This window comes from Aquila chrysaetos, chromosome 14 (genome assembly GCF_900496995.4).
Source record: "Aquila chrysaetos chrysaetos chromosome 14, bAquChr1.4, whole genome shotgun sequence".
NCBI classification, from domain to species: domain Eukaryota; kingdom Metazoa; phylum Chordata; class Aves; order Accipitriformes; family Accipitridae; genus Aquila; species Aquila chrysaetos.
The window spans coordinates 19,290,011-19,303,559 of NC_044017.1; the positions used below are offsets into that span (position 1 = coordinate 19,290,011).

General features: G+C 36.1%; 1 protein-coding gene across 6 annotated transcripts in view; it reads left to right on the forward strand.

The window, feature by feature from the left end:
* DACH1 (dachshund family transcription factor 1) overlaps positions 1-13,549 on the forward strand; it is a 366,735-nt gene that overhangs the window by 313,856 nt on the left and 39,330 nt on the right. For all 6 annotated transcript variants that reach the window (XM_030036529.1, XM_030036531.2, XM_030036532.2 and 3 more), the window contains 2 exons: positions 2,488-2,639; positions 11,265-11,412. In XM_030036529.1, coding sequence (XP_029892389.1) covers positions 2,488-2,639; positions 11,265-11,412 — 300 coding nt within the window. The remainder of the gene's footprint in view (positions 1-2,487; positions 2,640-11,264; positions 11,413-13,549) is intronic.

Genomic DNA, 13,549 nt, shown 5'->3' on the forward strand with positions numbered 1-13,549 from the left:
ATAACAATTCTGACAGCAGTTTGGAAAAAGACATTTAGTAATGATTTTTCACACTAGGATAGGATTTGAGAAGATGAACTAGCAGCATGATCTGAGAACAGTAAGTTAGTTTGCAATACCCAGGAATACCTAATGTATTTTTTCTAATGAAGTGGTGAATATTTCTATAATATTTTAAGAGTTGGGAAGAAAAGAAAAAAATCATATTTAGGGCCAAATTTTAGTATGATAGTACAGAATGACTACAGAGATATCCATGCTGCTGTGGGGTAGCATGAGGGCAGAAGATACAACTAGAGAGTACATTTTTCAGAACCTGCTTTGAATCTCGGTAAGGTAGATAGGAAATGGTTCAGTAATCTACAGGCAGTGTTTCTCAGCACTTTGTGACATGACTGGAAAATTTAAATACAGCTGAAAAAATCTTTTATGACTCTGAATGGACCGAAGCTTTCCTTGGTCAACATCAATTCCTTTCACAAAGCTTACCTTGGTAAGCTTTTGAATGATGACGAGAAAGCAGTAATTGTGGCACAAACTGTGACAAATAGGGGACATGAAATGGAGTCTTACTCCTTGTGTAGGCTACTCTCAGCCTGAGCCACAGTGAAGTAGGAAGAACAGCTTCCATGGTAGGACTGATCTCGCCCAAAGCAGATCTTTCCATCTGAGCTAGTCAGCTTAGGCTTCTCTTAACAGACATGTCTAGAGGAAGTCTTGTCTCCTCCTGCAGTAGATGCCTGTGATAGTTCAGGTGAATTAGTACCTTAAAGTGGTGTCTGCTTCTCTCTGCTGGCTATAGAAAGAGCTAAGTAAGGCCAGCCCAGAAGCAGATGTCCAAATGCCTGTTTGGGTGTTTCTGTGGAGGGACATAGTGGGTGAGGCTTTTACTCTAGCACTGTAAATACTGGCCAGCACAACAGAGCTGGTGAGGAGATGGGGCAAGAAATCTGCACCTGAACATGGTTGATGGAGATGACTTCCTTCTGGAGAAACAGTGGATGGGGACTGTTGGAATGATCTGGGACTTTGAGTTATGGTTTTTCTGGTCCTGGGATCACCAAAGTGTACATTCTAACCCTTCGTTGCTGCAGATTTTGATTTTCCTGGTCCTAGACTATGTCCACATAAGAAAATACTGCATCCCAGTCAAAGAGAGAGCTCTTTTTAGGCAGCTAGGATCAGAACTTTCATATCACACAATTCCTAATGTACATGATAGGATAAATAGAGAAATATAACTACTATTGAAACTATAATTAAATAAAGTGCAGAAAGAAAAAGAAATTAACATACCCCAAAACGTATATATCTTATAATGATCAAAGCCCAAATGGAAAAGAACAAGTCTGACAAACTCTTCTGTAGTCAAATAGCTGTGCAGAGATCTTCATAATACCAAGAGTACATTCTGATGTCCTTGTATTGTGTTGAGATACATCAATATGTGTCAGTTAATGACTGAGCCCTTGGTAAGAAGCGTATGTATAGATATATGTATCTATATATATGTATAGATAGTTTTCCTTTTGAAGAATTCAGATTAACATCTGGTGCAAAGGAATTGACCTAAATTTCTGTATCGTATCAACGGTAGTCTAAAAATATTTCAAAAAGTTAAAAAAAAAAAAAAAAAAGCCAGGGTATTGAAGTTTCTATTAATTGTGGGGGTTTTCTTTTTCTTTTTTTGTTTTTTTTTTTTTTTTCCCTTACTTTATAATCCGTTCACAGATTATCTGTGAAACTTTAATCTTACAAGTCTTCAAGCTGTGGGAGTTTTTTCCCGTTGTGATGTCAGAACTGATCAGATCTGATTGTTACAAAGATCCCACTAAGGAGTTCAGCACTAATTGTTAGAAGATGTCCATGCTTAAAAAAATTAGGCCAGTGATTGTAACCATGCTGTTAATTTCATGTATTGTTCAGAGCATGTTTCAATTGTGGGAATCAGGTGTACTTTCTTGATTAAAAATGCATTAAGGAGCTGTAGTTTTTCTCGGTGTTGCAGAATCTTCTGAGCTGTAAGTGAAACCATTAAGAGCAGGAAGGGTTAATTGTATGGGAAGCCTCATATTCAAATACTTCTCATATACAAAATATATGTCATGCTAGAAAATATTCTATTGTCAATCCAAATAGAACACAAACTAAAATGAGATAATTGGGAAGGTGCCCATAAAGTCAGCCTGAATATATTATCACAAGTATATGTGAGATAATATTTGTTTTAAAAAGATTCTATGGCACTGTAAACTCAGTCTCATTAGAGACTGCATTTAAAAGGCTTATAAAGTTACTCATTAATGTTATCTTGTTGTATCTCCACAGCTTTTTCATTAAAGAAAATTCAGCAGAAAGCATTTTCTCCTGATAGCAGGAACCAATTTGCAATAAATGTTCTGGAAACCACTAGGGAAGCCATTACTGAGGTCTAATAAAAACAGACAAGCGTAACTTGTTCTATATTTTTGTTTCAATCACATACAGATGAGACCCCGCTCTCCACACCAACCGCAAGAGACAGCCTTGACAAACTTTCTCTAACTGGGCATGGGCAACCACTACCTCCGGGTTTTCCATCTCCTTTTCTATTCCCTGATGGATTGTCCTCCATAGAGACCCTTCTGACTAACATCCAGGTAGGCCTTTCTGTAGATCAGCTTAAAGGGATGGAGAGGAGCCAGTTGCAGATTTGTCTAAATTAATATAACCATTCTAGCTTAATCAGTTCATAAGATTATTTGGATCAACTAATTTACTGAAACTTTCTAGTAATTTAGGTTTTAAAGGAACCACAGCAAACAAGTGAATTTAGAAGCTGTCAGATACAGTGCATAAAAATACAGATTGTATATTAAATCACAGCAGAGGATTCGATGAAAATTACATTGGTGTGTTTAACAACATTTGTCTTAAATGCTCTTTTTATTACAGGCTAATGAAATGTATCTTACTGTTTAACTTTATCTCATTTACTAAGCAGAGAAACACTTCTTTAATAAATAGTTATTTTAAATTGCTGGAGTGCCAAGGTAGAAATGATATTTAAAGCTATTTGAAATGTGTCTCCCATAAAAGCATTCACAAAAAGCACTTCTTTTATAAATAAGCTCATTTCACTTATAGTACTGTCTTCAAAGAATAGACTTCAAAGGGTACTACCAAATTTTCTGCAGATTTCCTATTGAGTAGTCACGATGTCTACTGTGTGTACAATACAGCCTGATTCAAATATTATTTAAGGTATACACTAGCATGCAGCTTGGAGCCAAGATGTTAGTGTTTCATATTAGAATGAAGAATTTTTTTGTCCACAAATTCAGCGATCATGTGTTCCCCAGATGCAACTTTTGCAACAATATGGTTGTATGTTGCATGCAGAAGCAAAATGATAGTGCAGGAAATAATGCAGCTGTATTGTACTCATTCCAGATAAGCCTCATCTGTGCAGCTGCTAACTTCTAATGTATTTGTCACAATATTTTTCCCTGCTCATTCCTGCAAATATATAATATCAATTTCAGCAAAGGCTATGACAGTTGGGCCAAATCCTGCTCACTTGACTTTCTTAAGCAATCTCATTTATGGCACTTCAGAGTTGGTTTATGAAAAGTATATGATCTATTAATTGGTGATGTTTTGAGATCTAATAATGAAAAAATACTGCTACTTAAGTATTGCTATATCTACCTGGTCTGAAAGAGCATATTTGTGATTGCTTTTTGTGGTTCTAAGACTTAGGATCTTAAATATTTAAATCATAAGCCAAAGTAATTCTACAACAGCTAGCATTCTTCTAACAGATCTGCTGCAATCTGTAAAGAATGTATTTTTTTCTAAAGGAAGAAATATAGTTAGCAAAGTATGTAATGTTTTAGCTGTGCATGCATGTACAGGAAAGTTCTTAGTAATTTTTTTGACAAATGTGTGCACTCAATGTCTCTAGACAGCAACTTAATGAGCAAAGCATTCAGCATCAACAGGTTAGCTAATCTTGTGATTGAATATGAGAGTGCTGCACTACTTCAGGATAAATGACCGGGATTAATTTGCCAAGAATACATTCAGTTTTGTTTTACAGAAAATGTGAACATGAAATTCAGTCATTGGTTTTGTGTTTGTTTGTTTTTTTTTTTTAAAAACCCTAGCCTTACCTGGAGTGAAGAGCTAAAATAAAAGGCAACATTGTAAAGAAACCAGAGACTTCTTTATGCCTTCTCTCATTGTGCTTTTGTACTTAGTGCTCCTTGCCTTGAGGTTCCACATCACAGCAAATCATCTCTCAGGGTAGACAGGTGGGACATAAGTCCTTTTGGATTTTTTCACTTGGGAATCCTTTCATATACCATCAAGGCATTTTTCCCCCCCCATAGATTTAATCTCTATCAGGACAACATCAGAAAACCACTTCATACGAAAAAAAAAATAGAGTCTATGAGTCTATTACAAGCACAGTGCCATTTAAAATTGTTTCCATATTTAGCAGTTACTGCAATGAGAGGGGGCTACTCCAGGCCCACAAATGAGTTAGATACTGTGATACTGACACTTTCAGAACTGAGTTTTAGGTATTAGACTACAAGTTTGAACTCGTTAATGGGATTTGTGGAAAGAGGAAATTCTGTACTGTGGTACCTGCTTGCAATATCATTTGTGACTTTGCTAAGAAATGAATAAGCACTGCCTGAAACCCATGATGCATTTAGTACATGAGTCAGGAGGACTCTTGTCACTGTGTAAATTCCTCTTTGCTCTCCTTTGGTCCAGATGAATTTTGCATCCCTTTCAGTACAGAAGTGTGGATTCAAAGGAGAGGTGGAGCAGTAAGATCCCTCACCATTCTCTTGTTGCAGCTATGCTAGCAATGGAGCAGATCTAATGTTCTGGACAAGATGATCTGGCCTACAGGCCATTCCCTGCCTCCAGTACTAAGGTGCTTTTGAAACAGAAAATAGCAGAAATCTAGCCAAAGGCTAGATGAGTGGTTTTGGTAAACGCTGTTCTTTTTTCCCCAGGGTTATGCATGATGAAAATACGGATGTGTCCTTTCACAGAAAGGGTATACGTCTGCTTTTGAAATGCAAGTGTACATCTTCATTTGGTCAGGAGACTGGAGTGCATGCATGACCTGCCACATGTGGTGGTGGAGGTTCCTATATTTTAGGGATATGATGGTCACATGAATACATAGGCAAGCAGCCTCTGGCTACACCAATGTGCATGGACGAGATGGTACATATCTGTGCTGTGATCCCCTTGTGTATATTCAGTTGTCTGAGGTGCAGGGTCTGGAAGACCTGCGTAATACAGACCTTGGGTGCCTCCAGAAGAGGTTGTAGAGCCTGTCCTGGTTTAAAATAGAACAGCGTTAGTGTACTGTGTGGGCACTAGGAGCTCTAATTTTGACCTTTGTCAGGGTAAGGAGGATCCTAAACCTTGCCATGGGGACAGTGCTTTTGGGTATGTGAGCAAAAATTCCGAAACACTTTTGATATTTGAAAACAAAATGTGCTAGAAGTCTTGCAGGTGCTGAAGAGCTTAGATGATTGAACTTGGTGCCTAACTCGACTTAATTCCTTAGACTCAGTCTAAGTCTGAGTCATCCTTTAAAATTGGCCACTAAACAGAAGTGAGTCTGTGTCTTCCATCCATACTGAAGTTAAATGGATAGCCTCTAATCACTTATTCGTAATTTTAGGCAAAAGTTAGACAAGCCTGTTTGCTATTGCTGTCAGCAGGGGCTGCTAGTTAGGTTTGTATATCATATATATGTTTTTCTTACTTCTCTGTAAATACTTATTGAAACAAAAATACAATGTTTAATTATTTGTACATTTAAAGAGGAGATAATAACAATATACAGTACCCAGAACAACTGATGTTTATTTCTTGCTGGGGACTGCTGAAATGCAAATAATAAACTGTAACAAAATATAATTAAACAAATACACGTAGAAAATAAATGAGATTGGGGACATATTTTCTTATTCAGATGTATATCTGCACATCTAAAAGGAAGAGAAAATAAATTTCCCCAGAGCTTAAATTAAGTGATATGTCTGTTCCTTCCTAATGTATATTTGTTGATTTCTTCCAGATTAAATGCTGGAAGTCTTATGTGCAGCTGCAGGGAGGATGAAGGGTGATGGAAGGTGGGTCACAGCAAAATGCTGTGTGGGTGCTAGTGAGAAAGCTAAAGATGTTTCCATACCCCTTGCTTAAGTTCACCTTTTTGAGTCATGGCCCAGTTATGCCAAAGTATGTTACAGCCACAGCCTTTCATGATACTGCAATATTCTTGGGTAATAGTAGTGTTCTTTTAAGCTTTTAGAGTCTGAATCTTTACTGTCCCTGAGCTGAATTTCCATTAATATCTAAGGGATGAATTAGTTGCATCCTGATAGCTATATTTTTCTATCAAGACTGTACTGTATTGACACAGTCTTGTTGCTAAGTATTTTTAGAGATATGTAAAATAAGTTGCAAGTATCCCATTGATATTAATAAAAGAAACGCATGATTACAAACTAAATTCCCCTATGAAAACAAAGCAAACTACTGGCTTTATTGCTGTGAGTCTCCTGCACTGTTACCATCTATGACTAAATACACAAGAGAAAAATATTGCAAACAGTGGATAAAGTAAAAATCACAGTTTTAGTTCATGTTACTTTATTTATCTTCTGATAAAATTCAAGAGAATTATTTTATTTTTCACAGAAAGTATTAATGGAAAAAGGTCATTTATGCTTGTGCAATATGCCTTTACCTGTGATGGAGATACTCAGTCTGAGATATTACAAAAATGTCTTTGTGGAGTCATCTGTAGAGATAGTCAAGCTGTGTTATCTTACCTTGCTTGTGTTACTAAGTCAGTAGTCAGTTACAAATAGCAAATATTCAAAAATTAACCTATGAAGTGAAGTTAACTGAAAATGTATATATTGATTTTTTTTTTTTTGCAAGCCTTTCACTAGATAGTTTTAATGATGAGAGAATACAAATTACATATAATTTCCTGACTAAAAGAGAAACAATGTTATTTGAAAGTGTTTTCACCATGAATAGCTACTATTGCAAAAGGAAGCCCCTGAGCTACAAATCTCTGGAAGCTGGGAGGTTTGACTAGGAAAGCTTCACTGTGTGCATGCCTTGTTCTTCTAGTTTTCCTTTTTCACTCACTGTGGGTGATTGTTGGAAGCAGGATGTGATCTAGATAGACTACTGAACTAGCTAGTAAGGCCATTTGATGTCACATATAACTGTGTAGCTAACTACATTATGTTAGACAGAACACACTGTAGATGTAGCTAGAAAGAGAAAGAGCTTCTATATAGCTTCCCTTCCCACCCCTTTCAAAATAGAAAATACATTATTTGCATTTTTGAAAAATAATGATGGGTAATACTGGCTTTAAACCTGAGTTGAGGTTTGATATGTGTTTAATTTCTATAGGATCACTAGACTGCCCTAACGTGATGGTGTTTTTGAATACGTTTGAGAATAGGAGGAAACATCAACCATATATCAACTTAACTTTTTATTTGGGACATTTCTGGAGAATTTATCGGTGGAAAATATTAAAACAAGTGCATTAAAGTAAACAAACCAAATCTGAATGACCTATAAATCTCCAGGGGGAAAATGTCCATTTTTGACATTACGTTGAAATAAAAAAAATTTATTAACAGTGACACAGAGGGGATGAATGGCATGCCATGTTTAAAGCCTGGCTCCAGATAGAGCCATACTGTATTAAAAACAAATCTGGAACCTGAGCATGTTTGCTACAATTATCATTATCCAGCCTCCATAACATCTGACCTTCCCTAAAGGGAAATATTTTCTTTTTGTTAATGTCCTGTGTTGCACTGCATTTCCCATTGTCATTGGCAGCATATTGATTTAATATCAGGTTAGAGGATTAGCCATAGCAAATACAAGTTGGACATACTGTATTTTGTATAATCTTTTACAGCTGATCCACTGGGAGAATTAATAGAATTTCATGCAACTCTGAAATTGCTATTCCTGTTCCAAGGGGCACTGATGATTTTTAGATGCTGTACTTTTTAGTTGTTTTTCTCACCCCCTTCTGCATTGAATACAGGGAGATATTGAACGTTTCCAGTATTTTTGCATTAGAGCTGTCATTGGCAGCAACAGCACTTTTGCATATGCATCAGTTTGGCTCTAGTGCAGATTTTTCTTCACATTGGACGCCTACTGATGTGCACTGATTTAACTTCTAAAAATGAAACTTAATTTTGTGTAGCTTATAAGTAGTCCCTAGTGGGTCTTGGCTCCAAAAAGCTAATATTTTTCAGACATAATCAGCAGCAATAGGTAATGTATTACCATTAGCTACGTTAGCAGCAAGTATAAAAAAAGGAAAGGTTGGGGGAGGGAGTGTGGTGTAGAAATTCAATAGAAAATGTGATACACTTTTAGCAGCTTCATACTTTGCAGCAATTCTTAATATAAAATTACACACATCAGTGTTACGCTCTAGCATTATTCGCCATGTTTATTCATAATGATTGTTTCATATTTAAAGAACACCAAAATATTGTGTTTTGTCAGCCAAGGACAATAATAGTTTAATAGTAATTTATTTTAAACTGCTACTGATAATACAACCAATCAACACATTAAGTGGTGCCAACATTGGCATCTTGCTAAATAATCTCTAGGCTTTGCACTGAGAGTACATCTTTCAAAGATAAGTCAACAAGAGCAATCAGAGCAGAAAATTAGAATTTGGTATCTTAGAATTAAAATACAGCTAAACTAAAGTTTTAATTGGGGTGATCTAAAAGGGCACTTGATGTAATGATCTCTTTCATTTGTTACTAATTGTTTGTTCCTGATGAAGAAGAAACATGTACATGAATGTAGTTGAATTGAGTAAAGATGGCAGTTGCTTTAGCAGCTCGATTTTATTGTTAAACAAGATGGATTGTAAGAATTTGGGAGGAGGGTGTTTGCAGCTTTAAACCTACTTGACAATACACTTTTCATCAACAAATACTTTTCATGTAATTTCACTTGATCTGGTTTATTAGTGATTTGGATGAATCACATATTCCAGTAATGATGAATTGGACGAGATTAAAATATTCTAGAGTTTAAGAGCAAGTCAGAAGCAGGTACTTATAAACAACTCCTACTTCAGTTTCTTGCTATTTCAAATGCATCCCATATAGAAAACATAGTTTGTGATGGTTGTAAATGTAGGAGAATATGGCGGGGAAAGGGAACAGTATTCAGGTGTACTTTTAAAAAATAGATTGGAAAGGCTTTACAAATATTTCAAATTGTATTTTACTTTGCATATGTCTGTAGAGCTTTATATTTAGCTTTACATGGTTTTCTTTAGTAGTCCTCCAGGTTTAACATTCAACACAAAATACCTTTGTGTTTTACCTATTTTAGAATAGCATTGGTTCTTTTAAAGAAAACTGCTAAAACTGTAAACATATTTGTAAGCACATTTGTTGTGTTGCCATTGTTATATTGTATTTTCAGATGTGGTTCTATACTTATGTATTGTATATAATTTTGGCGACCATCTGGGCCTTACAGTCAGAAGGTGTTGAGTTCTTTCAGTTCCTGTGGACTTTAATAGACTGAAGTGTAATAGAGCTGCAAAGCATTAAGCTCTGAATGAGACAACACTTGAGGCAACAATTTAGTTAAGAATGAGGATTAGGAGTACTGAAAATAACAGGCTCTGAAAACAGACTTAAAAGAGGAGTTTGAAGGACACAAGTTTCAAAGCAGGCATTGATATTGGGAAGACTAGTGGGATAAATGTGCAGACTGACACTCATGAAAAATACTGTTTCCATTTCTCAAGTATCATCATGCTGGCTTCTTTTTCCATTCCTTTTGGGAGATATTTCAAACAATTTTAGTGAAAAAAACATGCAACCCAGAATCCAGTTTAGGAAGCATGCCTGAGGGGTGAGGAAGCTTACTTGGGAGTTGGGGGACAGATTTCTTGTCTGTAATGTGGTTGTTCTGAACCTGGGCCTTGAGTGTGAACCTTTTATCTGTTAGCTGAATGCTTTCCTAGCAGAGCTATTGGGGAGTACTCTTCAGTCTCTCTTGCTGGCAATGTTTTGCTTTATATCAGTAATTAAATCTCTGTTGGGTCAAATTATCTCTATAGTTAAGTTGTCAGGAGACTTGCCTAGGATACAGAAAAGTTAGGTTCATATCCATGGAGGTTCATATATGCATATCCATGCTTAATTATCTACTTTATTATGATAGCTTTAAGAGGAGAGATTCAGGTGTAAGACCTAAGAGCCTGATGTCCAGGCTTCTGGAAAACGGAAATCTTTCCTCTTCCCATGTTCATTTATTTCAATTCGTTTCTCCTCCTCTTTTTTGTACCCTATCTCAGTGTCCTAACTATCTAGTTATTAGCTGTGCTGGGATCTTCCTGTTCCCTTGCAAAAAAGAAGGAATTGTGAAGTTGAAATTCTCAAGAGAAGTTTAGAATAGGTTGAATCATTATCTCCTGATACAATAACAACAACAAAAGGTAGAGTTTATTTCAACCATACCGGGTCAAGAAATTGAGAGATGATTGTATTTTGTTCTCTGCTTTGAGGTAACAATTGTACAAGGTCAGGGAACAGACTTTTTAAAACAGAGATATCTTCCTGCTTTGTGTCTGTCCTCTGCTTAGCATCCCAATAACCCTATCTTCCTTGGAAACTCTATGAAATATGAAAATATTTGAAAGTAATAATAATTAACAACAATAAGGAGCAAAATGGCAAGCCTTTAAAAGAGCCTTTCTCCCTTTGGTAATTTCCATTGGCTTGAGTTGTACTAGAAACTGAATTTGCGATTCTGTGGATGATGTGATTGTGAGACTGCCAATTCTTTTTAACGGGACAGCTTTTTGTTTAGGTCACAGGCAAGTGCCTGATGTAGGCTTTTCTCTTTTATCTCTTAGAAAGAATAAACCTATCCCTATAACTTTTTCACTTTATTTATACACACAGTCAAAGGTGAGTTTACGTTTTCTGGGAAAATTTGACTCCCAGCTTTTTACGGATTTTTGCCCACCTGTTAAAATTAACTCCAGTAAAAATTTGCTGTTGATAATTGGGAGGCTTTGACCCAGCAACAGGATTATTTCATTTGTAAAATCTCACATGAATAATCAAGGAAAAATAGCAGAAGTTATTTATTATGTCAGGTGTTCTAACATTTTTCAAACCTTATCCAACTTTATCTTTGAACAGGGTCTACTAAAGGTTGCTATAGACAATGCCAGAGCTCAAGAGAAACAGGTCCAACTGGAAAAGACAGAGCTGAAGATGGAGCTCTTCAGGGAACGAGAACTGAGGGAAACACTTGAAAAACAGTTGGCTGTGGAGCAGAAGAACAGAGGTATCTTAATTAAGCAGACATAAACACCTTGTAATTTATTTCCTTAGGAAACCTAATTTTTTGTCAAACACCTGTGTTTGATCAAAACTTTTCCCCCTTACCTCATGTTATGTCCAGGCTGACTGCAATGCAGGAGGTTTTACAACCTGCCTGTTTCTGCATAGGATCTTCATGAGATTTAGAACTTCCTTTTTCCCAACGTTTTTCTTGAACGTTACTTATTACATCAGTAATATACAACACAATTATGAATGCCATAGGTGCTGTTATGGACTTTGGCAGATTGTGATCATTATGAAAAAGGATAGCTACTTAATACAAAGACAATTTGTATAAAATTTAAGAATCCGCAAGGCTGTAGGAACTCTTGTCTCTGTTCTTATGTGCTAGGATCATATATTGCATATTTAAGCAAACTGTATGTAATAAATATAAAGATAATGGTAATATATAAGCCCTTTATCATGCATAGTAGATCAAACACGTGTTTGTAGAAGGAACAGTTAAGGTTCTTCGTGATAAGGCAGTAGCATTAGTAGCTTTTCAAACATTAACATCAGCCCACTGTAAAGCATATACATGTTAAAGATTTTTAAATAATTTAATTGATACTAGAGGTAAAGCAGTTTACAGTGATTTGCATTAACTATTTGCATTACGAGCATGTTCCCATCTTTCTTTATTGGGTCTATTTTTCTGTATATGTATGTCTTGCCCTTTAATAGTGTCTAATTACTTTGCAAGGGACAGTTAACCTCTGGGGCTCACTTGCTGTTTAACACAGACCATGACAAGTCAGATATGTATTTTTGCAGGGCTACAGTTATAACTCTCTTCTTGTCCCATTTAATTTTCTGAGAACCAGCTACGTAGGGAATCCTGAGAACACTTGGATTCACAAGCAGTATCATTATACCTTTAACTAACATGCTAGCAGTAAGTACACAATATAATCCCGTTTCATGCTTTGACCCATTAAAGGGTAGCACTGTCACATCATTCATTTCCCTTTTTTAACTTTTGAGAATACATTTTTAAAGTCAATTACTATTAACAATTATCACAGCTGTGCAATGAATCATGCCTTTGTTCACAACTGCCCTATTTTGCTCAGTACAATTCACTACTTACACTTCTAAAATAGTTTTGTAAAAGAGCTTCGTTATTCTTCACATCCTTCTACCTCTGTGTCTCACAACTGCTCAAATATATATTCCTTTTTAGAGTTAGGCAGTCACATGCACAATAGGAAAGGTTGGGGGGGACCCAACTGACCTTACTTGAGGTTTGCCATCTAAAAGTTAAGCACCTCATTTAAGTTAATATAAGTTTCCTTTCTCGTCAATAAAGAAAGAGATTCGTATATTTTGTTCTCAGTCAGGTAGGTGGGGTCAATTACACCATGAAGACTTCTTTCTCTTCCCAACTCCAGAGGGAAAAGAGTTGACTAGGCTGGACTAGGCACTTATGTTTTCAGCAGTTAAAATTATGCAAAATGAATTTCACTCAAAGCTGTATGTCAGGAAAGAGCATGGGATAGTCCCTTATTTTGTTCAGGGTACTGAAATAATTGACAATGTTATTTTCAGCATCATGCATTACCTGCTTTTTTATATGTGTCCCTCTAATGATGATACTGCACTTGTAAAAGAGTCAGACCAAAGAAGAATGGATTTGAACACTTAATGGTGGTACGCAATGGTCTGTACAAAGGAAAGAAAAGTAATGGATTATTCTTTAAAATGAACAGATCCAATTAGGAGAGAAAAAATAAGGCTAGATTGTAATTATTGTGAGAATTTATCTTTCAATTAAAGGTAGAAAAATACATAGGAGGCTTTAGGTACTGTTAGTTTTCCAGACAGCAAGTGTCATGTCTTAAAGAAAGTTTCACATGTCTTAATGGAAGCATGAGCAAGATGGGAGAAGTGTACCATATCCCTGTTAAGAGTTACCATATGAAAAAACAGAAATACACTTGAAAGCTAAAGCATAGAAAGACAAGTCACTGTGTCACAGGTCAAAACCCATTAGGTGAATGGGATCTTCAGCATTAGGCAACATCTCTCTTTTGCTTGTTGTGTTAACACAAGTCAAATATCTTTTTCTTTAGTGTCCATATCTGAATATTTTTGCC